The sequence below is a fragment of the Homalodisca vitripennis genome, chromosome 1 (assembly GCF_021130785.1).
Source record: "Homalodisca vitripennis isolate AUS2020 chromosome 1, UT_GWSS_2.1, whole genome shotgun sequence".
NCBI classification, from domain to species: domain Eukaryota; kingdom Metazoa; phylum Arthropoda; class Insecta; order Hemiptera; family Cicadellidae; genus Homalodisca; species Homalodisca vitripennis.
This window is the reverse complement of record NC_060207.1, coordinates 90,101,965-90,122,880: the sequence shown is the minus strand read 5'-3', so window position 1 is coordinate 90,122,880 and position 20,916 is coordinate 90,101,965. Positions and strand designations below refer to the sequence as shown.

Sequence of the window (20,916 nt, the reverse complement as noted above, 5' to 3'; positions counted from 1 at the left end):
GTAATGTTGCGATGTAATAATAGATCAGCTGTGCCTGCCTAGGGTAAAGTGATTACACGTCAAAACAAACAAGAGTCAAGTGTTAGGGAATATGAGTGTTATCAATGTTATATTTTGAAAACAAAGCGGTTAGTATTTTGATTTGATTGTAATCCAAATAGTTATTTCATTTCTCCTTTGCATAAGAAAATATCTATGATTACATCAACATAACCTCACTTTTTCCTCATGTCATTTGTCACCCATTTTACTGATGATAACATTATGTTTTTTATAGGGCTAATTAATACATTGAATGTTAAGAAATTTAGGGCTTAAATGAAATATAATATTTTACTTTGGCTTTGAGGCTTTGTACATTATAAGTCTTTATTCACAAAAATAAAATATTTCATTGTGAAGCCTAATAATCCAATAATTCATTCTGTACACAAAGATGTTATTATGACCCTGTTGGTTGGAATATCACATTGTACTAGGTGGTAAATATGAGATTTATTTCTGGAGTGGCTTATCGGTTTTTTACATTATTATCTTATTGTATATGGCCTCCTGTATAAATCTATAGGTTATATATTTCAGGTGAAGGTAAAAAATAACAGGTTGAGTACGATTATCGGATCCGGTTTTTTATATTGATATTGACAAACGATATTACTTAATTATAACTATTGATATAAATGAACCGATACTGTTTTTTTGGTTAGGGTACGATAAGCGGATCCGGTTTTGTATATCGAAATTATTGGCAGACAATATTACTTAATCATAATCATCTATATAATCAATCGATACTGATTAATTATTTTTTACGATTAATTAAATAATCTATATCAATAGATGCAAACATTTTCAAATAATAATACTTTTAATGTAATATTTCAATTTTATATAAGGAACATTTGATTATTAAAAATATGACAGTCGATTTTAGAAAACTACACGACATTGCTTTGGAAGATGATAAGACATGTTTTTCATGACTTCAACATGTTGGACTCGTGCGGAAAAACCCATTATGTGAAATTTGTGGGAAAGAAACAACTGTAACTGTGAGAGGAGCAAATACTGTATGGTCGTCTTCAGTTTTCCTAATTTTGCTTATAATAATTTGTTTGATCAATGTAAATATTAGATCCATATTTTAATTTAAAACATATGATTGTTATTGAGAACTATAGATACTTTATATCAATTGATAGTCTAGGATTTGAGATGCGAATATTAGGTATCGATGATTACATTCTTTGATATAAAAAACCGGGTCCGCTTATCGTACCCTACCCGTTTTTTTGAATAATAACTAACTTGTATCAACTTTAAACACTCATACTAAACGTATTGTCTTTTATAGACAATAAAAAAATTGAAAGCTCGTGGAGGACCATGAAACGAGATTTAAAAAGTGGCATATCAACAGATTTGCTTGTAGATAATCTATGTGAGTATTTGTACAGAAAAGAAGTATGAATTTCTAGAGAGGATGCTTTCAAAAACTTATTTAAAGTGGTTATTTATAGCTACTCAGGAGAAAAGAAATAGTTCTGCATATTTCGTATTTTATGTTATAAATGTTTGTTATGTTGTTATCATTTTATTATTATTTATGAATTTGTCCTATTTCCAGTTCTAATTGTTTGTTTGATTGTTTATTATGTATGAGATTTTCACTACATATATTATATTAACTATTTAAATTTCAAATATTGTTGTTATGACTATAGATATGTTGATATGATTGATAGACTCGTATTTGATATATGAAAATTAAGTATTAGATTATACTAATCAATAGAAAAACCAGGTCTGCTTATCGTACTCTACTCCAAATAAAGTTGGAGAATACTAGAAGTGGTGCTAGACTACTGTGTGGAAACATTTCACTGTTCTATATTTGCATTGTGCATTATATGCTCTTGAATTTACCTCATATTTGTCATTGTTGATGTTAGCATTGTGCATCTTTTTAAGATGTAAAATAATAATGTAGAATGCTAGTAACTTACAGGATTAGCCTACACAAGATGTTGATTAATGCAGTACTGATCACGGAATGTTCAGACAAGTTATTGACCGCAGGTAACATTGAAAACACGGTAATGAGATGCACAGGGCACAAATGGAACAACAAAATGACATTTCCATATTTATTAATTATAAGACAAAATTATTTGAGATCATCACTCTCCAAAACTATGAACTGTAACGTTTTGTTCATGAGGACAAGTAGATTATGCTAAGAATGTCTAAATAATTAAATATAATTTCAACAGTTAGCTACAAAACCATAGATAAGTACATCATATTTCTGTGAGATTTGACTTATTTATGTTTTGAATGTGTTTTTTAAGTTTCATTGAACTGCAATGCACAAGTTGCAGCACAAGTATGACCAACAACAGTCATATTTACAAAACAGACTACTCAAACAGTCAGTGTAACAAAATGAGACTACTCATTTTAGTAGCCTGCGAATCTTTTAGGATAGACATTATGCACTACACTTCAATTAGTAGATTATGGTGTTAATATTTATCCCTGAGGATTCTATAACCTTTTATATACCAAGTTGAGTACAATAGGACAGCATGTTTTTGACTGCGCGCTATTCCATAAGATGAAGCTAGGGTTGAAGTACGCCATACCGTGTATTGAATAACATGCTTCACTGAAGTTGCATGTAAAATATCAAGTTTATAGCTCATTTCATTCTGAAAGTTAGGCTAGATGTGTTAGTATCAAATTTTAACATATCATATGATTGTACTTAGTTTGTTTACAAATTTTGTGAATTTCTTGGTTACCATCTTGGTTACCTAAAAGACTAATGTAAAAATGTTTGCTAACATTCAGCCAAATCCCCAGGAGTGATATGCATCATCGTCAAACTCAATGTTGAATATTGTGAAATGAAGTTTTTGCAAACTTTCAAGTCTATAGGTCAGATCACTCTCAAGATAATTGTGCAGACAGACTGAAAGGAAATTTTTACTGTCTTGAAGCTTGATAAATGGGTTCCTCTTGGCCCAAGGAAGAATGCTATTAATTTCAAGTGCCATAGGTCAAAAAGCAGTCTGTCTGTCTGTAAGATAACGCTTGACAGAAAGGTCCTAGAGACTTAAAACCTAGTACTTAGGTTCATCTTGGTCCAAGAAAGAGCTCTATATTGGTTTTAGGGTCAAAATTAAAGGGACAGTCTGTCTTCTATGTGCAACCTCTTTCGATATATTCTGTTATAATAGTTTATTTTTTTAAATATCGTTGCTGGCAATTTGTATTTCTCAATGTTTAAAAAATTGGATTTGAGCAGTGAAAGGATGAAATATTATAGAGTAACAATTGTAAAGGATAGATATTTTTATTTTAAAGTATTTTTTGTGCTTTCTATTTCATTTGTGAAAAAAGATACACCAAAGAAAAATGATAGACCATAAATATTGTTTAATTTAGAAACTTATATTTTTGGTTTTTTTTTAGATTAAGCCTTTAAAGTTCAGCAAAATAGGATTAACACTAATAAATGGTTTAGTGTTATACCTAGGTGGTCAAGAATTTACCTTATGTAAAACACTAAACAATGTGTAGGGTGATTTTAGTTTGAGTTCTGAGGAAAATGATCAGCAGTGAAGAAAATGAAAATCCTGGACAAACAGCATGCTGTCCACCTCCTTCTCAATCTTCAAGCGATGAGGGGCTGCATACTCCCACAAAACCTGTAAATCTTAACATAGATGACGCAGAGTGTTCATTGTTATCGAATTTCGAAAGGTAAGTTTATTAATATTTAATCAGGAGGGCAAATTGTTATACTCATAATTTTGATGTTACAACTTCATGATGGGCAATAAGCTTTTCTATGATTAAGTCTAAAAATGTGAGAGTTGCTGTAAGTGAAAATGTTGTAGGTAATGCTAACGGCTCTTACAAGCATATTATATTCCATAAGCTTCATTGTGTTAATTTTCTCACTTTTGATGTTCCTAAATGTTTTATTATTTTTATTTTTGGAATTAATTGAAATATCTATTATTTTTTAACCCTTTGAACCCCAGGCGACGAAATATCGTCGCCGAGAAAATATGCGAAGATCCCCGTGGCGACGATGTATCGTCGCCAATGAAGATGCGAGAATCCTCGGGTGACGTAATATCGTCGCCATGGTATATGCGTTTAATACATATTTATTTGAAACCATAAAATACTTATTTTAGGAGTATTAATACATATTTATGAGTATTTTAGTAAAACAAAAATTTTTTGTTAGTAATATAGTGTATTTAAAATAACATCTATGCTCAAAAAAATATATTACTCTTTGTTGCTACAGCTGTATTTGTTTACAAAGCGGTCTAATGTTACGTATATTGTCTTTGTGCGTGTGAATTGAGTTAAATGTTGTAATTGAGGACTGTTTTTAATCACTTTTTCTTTAGTTTTAATCTTATAGTAATAATTAGTTCTGTGAACAATGAGTGACAACATTGTAAATCACCCGAGTGAATTGGACAGACAACTGGATGTTGACCTATCAGATGACAATTGGTCTGACGTCTCATCAATTTTCAGTGATGACACTGATGTTGATCCTACCTATAGGCCAACTATCTCGGACTCAGGTGACGAAAGAAATGCTATTTAGTCAGCTATCTACTTCTCGCGGTAACGCCGCCGCTAGGCCTACTCCGGACAATGACCAACCAGCCTCAGTGAGATCGCGGTTGCAAAATCTTTATCTTTAGAGATATCAATATAATTGTTTTTGTATATACATAAAACTAAATTTAGAAAAATAAAATGTGGGTGCCCATAGTAAAAATTTTTCTTATTTTTTAATTAAAAAAATCTTAAAATCTATTTTTTTACCTAAAAATCTATAAACATATATTTTAAAGTTATTTTAATGTTGTTAAACAATTTTTTATACTTCAGACTAAACTTTTTCTGTGTACACAATTTCATTCTGGACATTTTGGTGTGTAATACAAGACAATAGCATAAAAAATAGCAAAAATATTAATTTTTTATGAACAGTGTGCAATACAGCTGTTTCTGCTCCGGGGATTCTCTGTAGTTCTTAGGTCAAATGGTTTTGGTACGTTTTTCCCACCATCAATATTTTGGTCTGGGGTTCAAAGGGTTAATTTACTATTATTTGTCATGATCCTGATCAAAAAATAAATAAAACATTATATTAGTATTATAGATAACTTGCAATGTTTTACATATGTAGAATCTGTTTACTCTTTTTAATTTTTGTTTGGACAGAATATTTTAATTGTCATTTTTTAATGAATTAAACAAAATGGAAAAAATTAATTAAAATGTTCATGACGACTTGTACCCCAATGGGTACATGTGTTCTTTCACAACTGCCATCATGTACCCGATTGAGTACCCACAGGGCTTTCGTAAAGCATGTTGTGCGCCCCGTGGGGGTTCACATTGCTATGCATTTCCTTACTGGGTTTTTATTGTTTGCCTGTCTTGCTGGTTTGTTAAATTTGATCCCGCACTTAAATAAATACATCAGACTATCGTGTATCCCGTCGAGCACATGATTGCTTAATTTTTGAGGTAAACTAGTTTTTTTAGTACCCCTTGAGGTACACAAAAAAAAAACATTTAAAAACATATTGAAATACTTTTTTGTGCAAATTTGCGAAGCCTACATAGATTTCTTGTTTCGTTATTTCTCGTACTTTGATGTTTAATGGTTTTTGCTATTATTATTAAAAAATTCTGTGGCAAATAAAAGAGTCTGGAAATAAGCCGTCGTCGTTAACATGTTAATAAGTAAACATTCATGTTCTTTTCATAAAATTGAGTATATTTAGGGTAAAATTATTGACAATTTCAATACCCTTGAGTTAAACAATGTTAATAAGTAAACATTCATGTTCTTTTCATAAAAATTGAGTATATTTAGGGTAAAATTATTGACAATTTCAATACTCTTGAGTTAAACAGTTGGCCAACATTAAAAGGTTTGAGAATTACTTGAGTTTTTAAGAAAGATTAATGACTTTTTATAGTATAAACATCTTGTGAATGTTGAGTTTAGCACCAGTTCACCTTCCTCTTAGTGCCGTGTCTGGAATCTGACGCTGTCACAAACGACTCCCGGAATCTGGAGTCATGTTCGTCTGAAGAGACTAATTGTGAATTCAACATCGTTTAGTGTAGAATCATATTTTAGGATACAAACAAAACCAAAACAATTTTTAAATGTGTTTTTTCCTCATAATTTATATAAAAAAGTTCAGGCTTTTAGATTAACAATAAAAAAATTAGGCAGTAGTAATACCCTATAGTAAACTATACTAGAGTATACATTTACTCACTAACATTTTAGTATAATCAATGTTCCTGGACTAATTTACTGCAGAGTTACAACAGGGTTCTCTTGGATTGACAAGGATTTTGTCTTGATACTAACACAATTAAATATTTTTTAAAATTTTGTTTTGCCAATTGTTTTTTGTTCATTCATTGTTATTACATAATTTGTATAGCTATAAATAAGGGCAATAAAGGCATCATGTTTACATTCTTCAGTTTTCATTAATTTTTCTATACAAAAGACCAAGTTTAACAACCAATAATGTGATGTATTCAAAATTACAATAAATGCTTGTTTTCTGGTAAAACATTATGTTTCAATGCACGTTCTTTTCCAAATTTCTTTAAAAGTATCTAACTTATGTAACTATGTTTGATATTGGGCAGACTCAAGAGATGTGCTTCCACACCAGTGCTACCTTACACTTCCACTCCACTTGGTTTCCAGTCAGTTGTTACTTCTGACACTACTGTGCAGATCCCTATTGTTGGGTATGAGGTGATGGAGGAGAGAGCTCGCTTTACTGTGAGTAACCCTCTAATATTTTGATAATTATTTTATAAATATTATAGGTCTACTATGTGTTTCCAAAAAACTACCAATATTTTAAAGAATATGGTTCCTTTAATTAAAATAAGAAAAAATAGTATGAACACAGGTTCTAAAGTACTTTAAAAACTAACTATTTCATATTATCAGCAGCGGTTTTTCATATGAAATTTTACACAACTGTTGAGAAGAACTTATGGCATAGTCAAAAGAAAGGTAGATTTCATGTACATAGCTTGAAGTAACAGATGACTTATTATTAATTTTGAAGGCTAGTTTGTTCAATATTGGTGGTATGACAACTCAATAATTGTGGACTTGTTAATGCTAATCTTAATCCTAATAATATTATAAACACTAAAGTGCCTTTGTTGGTTTGTTTTGCTTTCACACATAGACTATTCATATTCAACTGATTGTACTGAAATTTTACATGAAATTTAAAAAAATGAAATGAAATGAAAAATATACTTTTATTAAAGAGGCATAGTAATGATGGACATTCTTAGAGTCACTGATATGAATATAGGCTTATTCTTATTTTGGAAATCCCTCTTGACTATGTCCCACTGCTCTCTACTGTAGTGAAAAATATCATCTTGTTTTCCAAAGTTGTGAAATATTAATTGAAAGAGTCAATTAAATGTAATCAAATACTGTTCTGTGTAAACATTGTTTTATGACAGCATTACAATATGTTTAATTAATTGTGCATAACCTATATTTTCAATTTGTTTAAATTTATAGTGTGAAAGCATAGAGCAAGCTTGATAGCAGTAACACTTTTTATTGTAACCTTTTCTGCAAGTGCTGTTGACCCGAGAGTTATAGGTCTCTTTTATATTTTGATCTATGATGCCAGATAACTTGAGTTATAACCATTTGAATTGCTTTAACCCTACAACTACCATTCAACGGATATCCATTGTTTATTTTCATTCCTTAAACACCAGTCAAAGGATATCCTTTGATTTAGATTAATATAATTTGTTATAGTACGTAAACAATTGAGTATCAATGCGATTCATATACCATTGGAAAGGTAAAGAGTTTCCGAACACAGCACTAGGGTGTATTCTGTGACAGCTGAGTAGTTTTGGAATGATGTTGCTGTTTTCATCTGCAGAAAAATTAGTTCCATTGACTTTTTTGTTTTTGTAAATGTTTTACAGTTTTATAACAAAATTACTATATCTTTATATATTGGACTAAATTTGTGACCTTTAGGTTGTTACAAAATTTTATACAACTATTAATCATTATTACAGTACAGTAGAACTCCGATTATCCGAACCCCTATTATCCGAATCCCCAATTATCCGAATCACGATGATTCGGTGAAATTATGTAAAATTTGAAAGTCGTCAAATAACAGTGACGGCGCCCGCCCGACGAAACGTGCCATGACGTAGACAGGGGCAGGAGCCCGGCGCACCAGGCGTACGTGCCGTTACCGTGGTAACGTGACTCCCGCATGCTATATTTAGAACACCCCGCCCTTCCACCTGCACATCGACTGCAGTCTCGCCGCCCGCCGGTCAGTGCGCTTGAGCCGTATGCCAGTTCCGTTCGCGTGTGTATTTAGCAGTCGAGTTGCGTTGTATCTTGAGAGTTGCGTTGATGTGTGTAGTGTTGCATAGTCTGATATTATAAACTCATTAACGATGAGTGCAAAACGTAAACGAGTTGTACTTTCTCTCAGCGATAAAGTAGAAAAATTATTAATCAGTTAAATAAAGGCGTCGCAGGAAAGCAACTAGCAGAGCGGTTTGGCGTAGGGGCTGCGACTATATGTGACATTAAAAACTAACAAAGCAAAAATTTTAAGCTTCGTGAGTGCATTGGAAAGTGAAGATGGATGTTCATCTAGAAAAGTGATGAAGCACGCTAAAAGTGAACCTATTGAGAACGCTGTTTTTACGTGGTTTCTTCAACAACGGTCAAGTGGGCAACCTATTTCCGGACCAAATTTTTATGTGAAAAAGCTCGAATGTTTAGCGAAAAAATGGGTGTGTGACTGATTTTAAGGCAAGCCAGGGGTGGCTTCGGAATTTTAAATCTAGGCATGGCATTCGAGAATTAGACGTAGCGGGAGAAAAACTTTCCGCCGACCGTGAAGCTGCCATTAAGTTTGTGGAAACATTTAAACAAGAGACTAAACACCGGGTTAAACTGGAAGGCCCTACCGAGGAAGACTTTGGCATCCAAAAGAGAACAAAGTGCTCCAGGGCATAAAGTAAGCAAGGAAAGAGTAACAATCCTTGTTTGTGCTAACTCTACAGGTACCCATCGGCTGCCTTTACTAATGATTAGGTAAACCAAAAAAGCCAAGAGCTTTTAAAAATGTAAACCATTTACCAGTGGCTTACACCAACCAAAAAAGTGCATGGATGCCGAGTGATATATTTTTGGAATGGTACAATAAAAACTTTCATCCCTGAAGTAAAAAAATTTAAAAAAGAAACAGGAAAAACGGGGAAAGTGTTGCTCATCATTGACAATGCTCCAACTCATCCACCCATTGAATGTTATGATCGGGACGAGGGCCAATTTAAATGCCTCTTTTTGCCGCCCTAATGTCACAAGTCTATTACAACCCATGGATCAGGGGGTTTATTGAGTGTACAAAACGACACTACAGACGTCAACTGCTCCGTAAACTGCTCCTGGCTGAAGAAAACAATGAAGAGAGAGTTTTGGATTCATACAAAAACATTAACTTGAAAGACTGCTTGTTACATGATTGCGGATTCCTGGAATATGGTTAAAAGCGTTACACTAAAACGAGCTTGGAACAGAATAAACGGTACATCAACAAAAGAACTGCTGGAACTAGAAAAAACAGAGGTTACAACAAATAACAGATGAGCTAGCTGATGATGAAGAACTTGAACTGACTGTGGCAGAATTTGTAAAACTTGCCAATAACATTGCAGGTTGTTCAGAAGTCGATGTTGAAGATATGGAAGAGTGGTTGTAAATCTGATAACGCTGATCCTGGGTTTCAGATAATGACAGACAATGAAATAGCAGAAAGTGTAATGGACGAACAGCAAAGTGATATCATTGACAGTGATGAGAGCGGTGATGAAACTGAAGAGGAAAATGTGCCAACACACGGAGAAGCCTTCATTTGTTTTGAAAACGCCTTAAAGTGGATGGAGCGGCAACCAGAATGTGAAGCTGTACAACTTCTTGCCGTCAAGCGCCTGCGGGACCCTTGCTGCACGGAAACGAGCTACAACCTCAAGGCAAACGTACTTTATTGGAAATGTTCAAGTGAAAAACTACACAGGACAAATATGTACTGTATGTAGCCTATTGCACATTTCATCACTTTATTTTTCATTTGTCATTTAGTTTATGTACTAGTACTTTTCGTTAATCTGTATTGCTGTACTGCATTTTTATTGCTCATGTTTATTACTGTACTCTATAGTATTAAAATAACAACGTTTTTCAATGCACTTTTGTTTATTTAATGTAAAATACTCCTTTTTTGCATAATTTCCATGCTAAATCCAACTATCCGAATTTTTGCATATCCGAATCGGCCCTGATCCCCAATTAATTGGATAATCGGAGTTCTACTGTACCTGTTTTTATCAACTAAAAGTATCCCTTTTTATAGAAACTTATTATACAAATTTTGATTTCTACTAACTGTACAAAATAAAAACCTTAGCTTTTCTTAAATTATTTATTATAATATTCTCTAGTTTATTTAAAATAAAATGATGCCAAATTTTGTGAATTTTACAGTTATAACAATAAATATTTTAACAAATTTATGTGTTTTTGATAATGGAAATCACTCTTTTTGTACTACTCTCAGTTTTTGTGCTACAACTAATTCATTTGCCCAAAAACTAATACAAAAACTGTACATTTTATGATATTAAACTTAATTTGTGACCTTTAGGCTTTCTTGGAATTAAAAATTTATATACTGAACAAAATTTTTAGACACTTTTTTTACATACAAATAACAAAAAAAATCACCTCTCACCATAAAAAATTCAAATGAAAATATTTACTGTAGTTACTTATTATCATTGTATTCTACTGTTCATTGTGAACAAAATTATGCCAAATACAGTTACGTTTGCAGTAAAAAAGAATTTTTAGAAGATTTTAGAAAAATAACTTGTAAAACTGGCAAAAAATGGCTTGGTGTAAAAGGAAAATACTAAGGTCATTCGGAGGGTTAATAAATAAATAGAATTACAGCCATCTTAAAATATTAAGAGATATAAACAAATAATGTGTTAGTATAAGTATAGGTATTTAATGAAATTATAGCACTTCAAATATAAAAAACACTGTTTTACAGTATTTTTTCTAAGCAAGTTAGTTTACAAAGGAATTTACAGTTCTGGGACCTAGTTTATAAAATTTTGTAGGTCAAAATTCATATGAAACGATCAAATGTTTGTCTTAATCATCGTTTCAATGGTTTTAGTTCAGTTTCATTTCATCTTTTGTACTGGAAATCTGGGCGAAATCTTTCACTACTATAATCACCTGATACATGTTTTCCATTTCTCCCATACCACCCTGTATATATATATATATATATATATATATATATATATATATATATACAGAGTGTTCAGAAAAGGGTGTCACAAACTTCTGTAGGTGATAGTAATCATCATTTCAAACAAAAATTGCCATATAAACATATGTCAAGAAATGTCTTGTCAAAGAACAAAAAAAACCAGTATAGTTATAAAAATCTAACTAGATACCAACCATTCAACAATTTTTATTACAATTCCAATGGTACTTATTGAAAGAAATCCTTCAATTTATAAGCGAGCACGAGCACTAGTACGCTTACACAAGCTGGGAGCAAAAAACATGTCATAGTAGATATGCATCAGCTGTTTGTAATTAAGTAAAGGTTTGGATAGTACTTAGTGTAACTTGGTAAAATTTAGAATTGTAGTGGTGGCTTTGGATTTTGGTAGCCGTGATCTGTGAAATTTTATAAAACTTCTAAAAATTATTGAGACATAAAAACTACCTTATACAAAGGCAAAATATTTTAACCCTTTCCGGGCCAGGCGGCAATATATTGGCGCCATAGATCGTGTCTGAAAAGTGCCAGGTGGCAATATATAGTCTCCTTGATATTCGTCGTTTTCTTAAATAAATACGACGTCAAATGATTAAAGTTTTATGTTTTTTTTTATTCCCTGGTATATTTGGAGATAATTAATATGAATATAATTTTTATTTTGGAGGGCTATGCATTTTTATTTTGTAATTGTCATGTGACATTATCAGCTGACTCGATCTTTTGTTGTTAATTCTTTATGCTTTAGTGTAATCGTACTATTGTATGCTGGATTCTTCATTATTTTATTTTGTGGTTGTAAATATTAGTAGTGTTAGTTGTTACGTGCTTAGTTATTGTGTGTAGTAGTTACAATGACTGACAATTTGCGATCTCACGGGAGTGAAATTGTAAGTAGCACATTTGTAAATAGAAAAAGTGTAAATAAATTTCAAATAAAATTGTGTGAATATTTCTTGTTAAATAGTGTTTTTTAACTGTACTGAAACTGTTTATGGATCCTACAATCATCTGTTTACCGGTACATCCATAATGTGAATATTTATTTTAAGTTTCTTGCAATGTAAGAGTCAGTTGCTTTAACACTTATAAAATGTTGCGAAATACAATTATGCGTATTTATTCAAAATGTGTCATAAAAAATTTATTTATGAGAGAAATAACACAAAATTTTGTATGGTTGTTCCTTTCTAAATGTACAATATAATAAAATGGCTTCCCACACTAAAATTATTTTTTCTTTTTTAGTTATTTAAAAACAAAAAATAAAAAAATAAATTTTTTTTATGTAATCTATTAAAACATTATTTTTTAAATTACTTAAAACTACATCTATATATTTTTTTGTTGATAGTATATATCTACACGAGTAATTTGGTGCAACTTTTAGGCCATTCTCTAATTTTTATGAAAAATTATAAATTTTAATCTAAGAGACTGCAAAATTGCCAATTTTAGCCTGGCACTTTTGACTAGTTACAAGGGGATATGAGATGTGAAAAATTTGCAACATCTCATATTTGGTCCTGGCCCTGAAAGGGTTAAGTACTTGTATAATGAATAACTGAAAAATATTCAATTTTTTCAACCATTTCTCGGAGTTAACAAGGGTTTCACATTTAGTTGACGATTAAAATCTAATTTGATATACACAATGTATTAAAATTATAATGCTTATTATTAATATAAATTAGTGTTAAATACCGATTTTGGAGAGATAATATTGAAATATCTTGTAAAAATAAATGTATGGTCCAAAAAAATTAAAATTAAACATGTAAAACAATTTTTTTCGTTATTATTCATTCTACATTTTATATTAGAAATATTAGAAATCCTTAGAAACATTAAGTGTGCTTCAAGTATCAATCATTCTATTTACACAAATTTTCTCTAGTTATAAACAAATAATTGGAATGTATTTCAGAAAACATTCATATTTATATCCTATAAGGTTGTACAAATTTAATTTAAAACATGTAAATCTCAAAAATATTTTCAAAACATCGATTTATAAAAACTTATAAAAAATTTAACAATATGTTATTATTTATTATAAATGTACTGATTTATAGTAAATAATTTTATTGTTAAATATTTATTGTAACATAGTCACAGCTCAAAATAGCGTGCCAGTATATTGTGTACAAAAAAACAAACAATTTTAAAAATAGCTGAGATATCAAGCTAAAACTTTAGGTAATTATGATTACAATACTGCTTATTTGTTTTTTTTCAGATTCATAGTTTAAGTTATGTAAATTTGTAAATGTAAGAAATCCTTATTAAATATTTTTAAACACTTGCAATATTTTTTAAAGAATACAGAAACAACATTGATACTATAATAATGTTCCTAGAAGATTTCTGAAGTCATAATATTTAGTAAGTAATACACACATTTTTTTGAAATTTCCTGAAAATTCAAAAATTGTGTGCCAGTATTTTCTAGGATTAATTTATATGTTGTTTTACTCAGTTTATACTCCTACACTAGTATATTATTAACTATAATACTATTTTAAAATTCCTGCAGAGATATTGATTATGTTTAATAGACCATAAAACACACAATCATGTATACTATCTATGATTTTATACATTTACTTGTTGTAGGTTTACAAAATAAAAATTGAAAACAAAGCCATGGGAGAAGCTTGGTACATTTTCCGAAGATACACAGACTTTGTTAGATTACATTCAAAAGTGAGTATGGTTTGAGATTTATCTAATTGTGCAATATAGCATGTATACATATTAAATAAAACTGCAAGTTAACATGACTAGAGAATATCATGTGTTAAAAATTGGAATCAATGCAAGTCACAATTTAAAAATAACAGCACTGGTTTTCCAGATAAATTTTTAGCTGCTATTAAATGAAAATAAATGTTAATCTTAGAATAAATTTGAATCTTGAATCTTATGCACCTGTTGTTATGAAAATCTTTTAAGTAATTTAGTTGACACAGTATTAAAACATTGCTAACACAATTATTTACTTTAGTGTAATGTTATTAACTCTACATTATTTTCTTTAGTGTACTGTTATTAACTTTACATTATTTTCTTTAGATGTTTTAATCCCACGATGGAGAGCTAATGTGAATCAATAGATGTCAAGCTGAAACAGAGATAATACTTATGTCAGTAATGTTTTGATGCAGTATAAACTGTACACTTTAAAAAGTAGTTAAATCTTAATACCTTTCAGTGGAATATATTTTGCTTTCTTGGTTTCTTTTACACTAACCCTACTAAAATTAATTGGAAACTACCACTAAGGATGGCTGTTTTTATATTATTTCCACCATTATTATTTTAATTTTTTTTAAATAAATGTTCATTATAATTCAACATGTATTCTACATTATTTCATGAAGGTAAATTATAGCTGTATTTCATGGTTGTTGAAAGAGGAAATAAAAGTTAAGTAGGATGTTTATCTGACAGTAATTACAGTCATAAAAATAATGATCCACAATAGCCAAACTATTTTATTTGTTTAATTCATCTAGTTCTAGGAAATATACAGGGTGAGGCAGACCACCAGTCTGCGATGTATAGTAACTAAACTGAGAAATGTACCTTCTTTGTTTTAACAAAAATCCTATATTTGGGACCCAAAGAATTCTGGAAAATTATGTTTAACACTAAAAATTACCCCATAATGACACATTTGGGGTGGGTAGGTGTAATTTTTGAAAAATTTTCAAAATAAAGGTAGGTCAAGCCATACCTCATTGTAATGGTCTCTCTCTCTCTCTTTCTATTCACTTATAATTTTGAAAACAAGTTTTAATTTATTTCCCTTCATGTATACAGGGCGGTTCAAAAAGTGGAAGTTGTAGGTTTTAAAGTTATTTTACTGTTACAACGTTAAAATTTTTAACAATACCAAATTTTTATCTAAGGTTATCAAAGAAGTACTCTATCTGAATATATGTAACAGTTGTAATTTTTTAGCACATTTTCAATTTTTTTGTATTTAAAATTTGGCTTTATCTTTGATGGTTAGGAAATGTCATCAATAATATGAATTTTCACTACATTTTGAACTCCTGTATTTGCCGTAGGTTCTTAGTAAATTAATTTTTAAAATCGTTTTACTTTTTTAAAACCTTTTCTCCATTAGATGCTGTAATTTAAGTAATTATTATTCGTACAATTATCTATATTTTTAAGTATTTCGGTCCACAATTATGTTCTTTAATTGTATAACAACCAACCTTATTTACAGATGTTCGAACTGTAATCTTTTGTTTTCCAAACAGAATTCTACTCTGGAACTAGTTTTCTACAGCCCTTAAGATCTCTTGCCTATTTATTGATTGAACAGCAGCCCTAGTTCGTCTCATCATGTCCTCAGTCATGGACTTTGATGCATAAACCAAATCTTTTAACCTTCTGGGTGTATTTGGGTAGGTAGTTGATGAGCCCTAATCCATTTTTGAGGATATTCCTCATCCATTGAGTTTGCCACACTGCTTCATATTAGGCTAGCGCCTTATGGTGCATAAACCAAATTTCTTGGACCTTTTGTTCAGGAATATTAAAAAATAATCTATGGCAAGTAATCAATGAGGAAGTTGTACTCGCAAGTGTCCTTCAAAAACAATGGGCCAACAATTTGGTTAACAATAATACCACACCCATTGACTATTTTGTGTTTAGTTTAATCTGTTAACATTTATTAATACCAAATTTTGTATGCCTTGTATTGTACAAGTGATTATCACTGTGGGGTTTATTTCTTGGTTTAGAAAAATATATTTCATTAAATCAAAAAGATGCAGACTAATGGTAGTTTGAACTTTTTTAAATTTTAAAAAGAAGTTTGCAATGTTCCAAATAATATTAATGGTAAAATTATCCCTATAGGCTTTTTTGGAGAACAAGTATATTATTAATCTGCCCTAAGTTTCCCCACACTATCAGACCATATCCTAAGAATGGAGACATGACAATTTTATTTAAAAAATTATATATAGATAAATACTACATTTTTTTGGAAATATGTGTGAATAATGTGTAAAGTACAAGTTTTAAATACCATAACAATTTTTCTAAAATACAACTGCATTCAGCGGTATGTATGCAATAGCAATCTTTCTTAAGATTGTATTGGTCATCCGCAACGTTTTATTATTATCATTGTTTACTCAGATTTGCTGATGTTGCTATTGGATGACCGTGTCATTACTGGAACTGTGACTAACAACATAGGCAATTAACTCATGTGTTCGTTATTTAAACTAAATGCAGCATTTGACACTGAACAATTTTGTTTCAAAATAGATTGTATCAAATTAAAATATCTTTATACCGTTATTATACATCAAATTAAAATATCTTTATACCGTTATTATACATATAACACGTACTAAAGTAGAGCCAAAAAAATATATTTCGCAAATATTACTAGTATCACAATCATTAAACTTTCTACTGACTTTTAGTTTAAGATTTTAAGAATTCAATTTGGTGGATAGCATAGAAATTTTGATAATTTTTAACAGTTTGAAAATTTTATTTTGTTTTGAATTTGTAAAAGAGAAAAATATATTTCTGTGTATGATGCCTTTTAATATTAAAATCCAAATATTAGTTATAAAAATTAATAATTCAATTAATTTTCTGTTATTATAATTCTATGGCTTTTATTTGTTTTTGTAGGCTGATTTTACGACCAATGTCTCTATGATGAAGAAGCCCAAATATGTATAATTTACCAACTTTATATTATAAAATTTTTTAATATAACCGAATAATATTTTTAAATGTGAAGAGCAAAATTAACTACTTTGTTGATAATATACTGGTTAACTCTGTGTTTAGCAGTCTGTAACCATGGAACTGAATAGCAAGCAGAGCTGAAATTGTAGTGTAGGTCTAATATATGGCAAATTTTATTGCCTACATTAAACTGATATTTCACTGGTAGTGCACGTCACAAGGTTTTATTTTCCAAGTCAATGTTTCTGTCATCAATTTTAAGTATGTTTTGCCATAAATTAGATTAATACGTTCTTTAACATTTTTCAACACTAGTATGAATATTACATTGATAGTACTTTACTTTTCGTAAAGCACTATATCTCTTCATTTATTGTAAATTAAAGCCTATGTTATTGGTTTTTCTAAACATTGAAATTATTATAGATTGTATTAAATAATTATTGTAAACACTTCTAGTAAAAATACTTTTTCATCACATAATTAGGTATAAAATAAAAAGTTTTCAAATGTCAAGTTTTCAAATAAAAAAATACATATTTTATTATCAAACAAGTCTTTTATTTTCTTGAACCTCATATTTATTTTCAGAGAAAAATAAGTTAAAACCTTCAAGAAATAATACAACAAAAATTTTTGAAATTGAAAGTTAAGTTTTTCATTACATACCGTGGCACTTGGAACTTTTCCCACACCACAGTATAAAGTGCAAATAATAAATGATTAATGTTACAACAGTTACAAAAAAACTATAGACTTAGCTGTACAAAATACTCATCTACTTATATACTCATTCATTAATTTAGGTCATTACTTACATTAGGGACTTGCTTCTGGAGTCAAGGTTTATCTTGTACAGTCACTTACTCTTTCAGTTGTCTACTATTGTTACCATCAATGCGATGAGAGTATCTCAAGGGGGAGGGGGGCGCTGATAGACTCCAGAAATTACAAAATGCCACCATTCAGTATGTGGACTGTCTTGGATCATGTGACCTGCTTCTGGAATACTGTGAATTTCCTTCTTGTGGAAACCGTATGCAGAAATGCTTGATGGTGCATTAGGTGCTTATAAATAGAGAACTTCTTTATCCTAGCGGGACTCCGTTATTGGGAGAAGGTCGCCCCTACTTTTCCAGGGTCACCTTGGAAGTTTGTCAAAGTTTTTCTTTCTTCCAAACAAAAGTTTAATATGACCTCCCTGAAGAATTACTGTACTGCCAATCTGTTATTAGTTTTGAATAAAACATTAGGAACTTTTTGAGGGGTAACAGATTGTGTATTTAAAAAAAGTGTAGATTGTAATTGGGATAAATTAGTGTTAGTTTTATGATAGCTTGACAGTTTTTAACTGAGATAGGCTTGAAATAAAAATGCATTTTCATTCATTCATTACATATGCAAACTATAGGCTGTGTAAGTTTCCATTCTGGGAAAAGTATGTTTTACTGAGCATGTTTATATTTTGATGTAAACAAATTATTGCTTCTTTACTGTAAAGTACGTTGTCCAATATTTTTCTTTTAGTAACTTTCTTGTTGTAGTACCGTACATGTAGTCAAATGTTCATCCCCTTCTAAGTTATCATCTTTGTAGAAAAAAAGGAGGAAAAAATATTTCTAGATCAACAGTACCTACTTTTTCCATTATTTGTTTTGAGAGTTTTGGTATTTAACTCTACAACTGGTGAACCATAATTCATATATTCACAAGGGTCTTTCTGAAAAATTTTAGAAAAATAATAATTTTTACTCTTGAACTCAATGTTAGTTTCAAAACACTCATGATACTTCAGTGTTTATGTAGATGCAAAATATACACACTTATAGTCTTGAAAAAGATATAGTTAAAGATAATAAATAAAAATGTCAACCAATAAGTTTTGCACATTTGCATAGGTATTTTTGAAGAATTTTAAAAACTAAATTTGCAACACAATGCATACTATGTATATATTATTATTTTCTGTAAACAACGAGAAATAATAAAAAACCTTACCATAAAATTCCACTTTGACACAGTAACTGGACTTAATATGTCTCACATACTAACTAGTAACCAATAAGAGATGACATGGCAAAATCAGCTATTGGTATTTCCAATACTTCCTAATGGGCTTCATTCAGACAAAACATGGTTGTTAATGTTTGTGGATTCTTTCAATAACTTGTTTTATGATTTTGTGCCATAAGTTCTTGAAATAAATAGTAAGTGAATGTTTTATCTGCCTTGCAATAACTTTAAATGTAACTTAGACTGTGGGGGTTTTATAAAAAATTCAAACTTTAATTGGCCACCAAATTTGATAGAGTATCATTAGAGACCTCTAGTTTGGGCTATTCTTCTATTTATAACATTTTTAAAATGAGGTGTACCTAAGTGTACACTTGCTAGTGGTTCCTATTTAAACATTTTGACCTCGGAGGGGGTCAAAAATTTTCATAGATCAAAAAACTCTTCAAATGGTCATAAAAACATCTCCCAAAATAAATGAGTCAGTCTCTATTTATAAAAATGTTAATGGGGGAGGCGGGGACTTTTAAGACATCTGGTAAAATACAATGTATACAATTTATTTTGTGTAGTTAAAACAATGCAATATTGAAAGAGCAACATTTTGTGTCATGATTAAAGGTGTTTCATGTTCATGTGCGATGAGACTAGCGGTTGTGGGGTAGGTGAGAGTTTATTACTTTTGACAAACATCATAATATTTCTACTGGATTCATTAATTAACAAGTTTAGAAACATTACATTTTGAATATTAAATAGAAGTAGTAGGTCAGAAAACAGATGTAATAATTTAAATAAAACTTTTCTTTGTATAATAAAATTATGTTTCAGTTAAAATGTGAATTCCCAAAAAAAGTACTGACGTTGCCTCGAAAGCGATGGTTTGGTAACAACTTCAGTCAGTCATTCATTGAGGAACGTCTACATGGGTTGCAGAAGTTCATTGATACAGTGACAAGTGATAAAGAGCTTCTAGCATCTCAGAATATTCGAGATTTCTTCTGTCTTGATGAACCACCTTCATTCTCAGAAATAGGCGAGGAGTCTCGGGTATGTAATAATTGTGGATTTCATTATTAAGCAAGATAATTTTGCCAACAATATATTTATTGACTGTAAACATATTTCCTTTTCCTTAGGTTATGAATGCATGTCTCTGAAAACTTTGGATATGGAGATACGTAGGCAGGACATTTCAAAATAAAAATTTGATTTTAAAATGACCATATTTATTATTATTATTTTAAATTTAAGCTTTAGGGATTTATAACAGTTTATCAGAAATCAGAAATCAGAAATTCTTTATTGTCTGACAGTAGAACACTGCAAAATAGCGTCAACAATATTATGGTAATAGTTTAATTACATTAAGTTTATTTTTCAGAATAGCCCAATAAAATTAAATATAAAAAACGTCAGATTAATTTAAACAGCACTAAAGTTTTTGTCAATGCTAAAATAAATCAAACTTAAAGCTTACATAGGTGGCTAGTCTTAACATAAAGCTTAATATAAGCTAGTCTGACCAGAGCACTCGACAAAGTCCCTGACACTGTAGTAAGCCTGCTGTACCAAATGCCGCTTGACCTCCCTCTCAAAAGAAGGACTTGTTTTTTTGTTTTCATAGAGTCTGTGAGTGCATTATATAGTTTAATGCCGCTGGTTAATAAATGTCTTTCAAAAAAACTTGTTCTAT

The 20,916-nt window shown here is 30.4% G+C and overlaps 1 protein-coding gene across 2 annotated transcripts in view; it reads left to right on the top strand.

Annotated features, from left to right (window-relative positions):
* LOC124366303 (sorting nexin-16) overlaps positions 1–20,916 on the top strand; it is a 31,881-nt gene continuing 10,965 nt past the window's right edge. The window contains exons 1-5 of one of the 2 annotated variants that reach the window (XM_046822746.1): positions 1–128; positions 3,597–3,768; positions 6,727–6,865; positions 14,088–14,177; positions 20,052–20,270. In XM_046822746.1, coding sequence (XP_046678702.1) covers positions 3,614–3,768; positions 6,727–6,865; positions 14,088–14,177; positions 20,052–20,270 — 603 coding nt within the window. In that variant the 5' untranslated portion in view covers positions 1–128; positions 3,597–3,613. Of the gene's footprint in view, positions 129–3,585; positions 3,769–6,726; positions 6,866–14,087; positions 14,178–20,051; positions 20,271–20,916 lie in introns of both variants that reach the window. The other variant, XM_046822753.1, reaches the window with a different exon arrangement.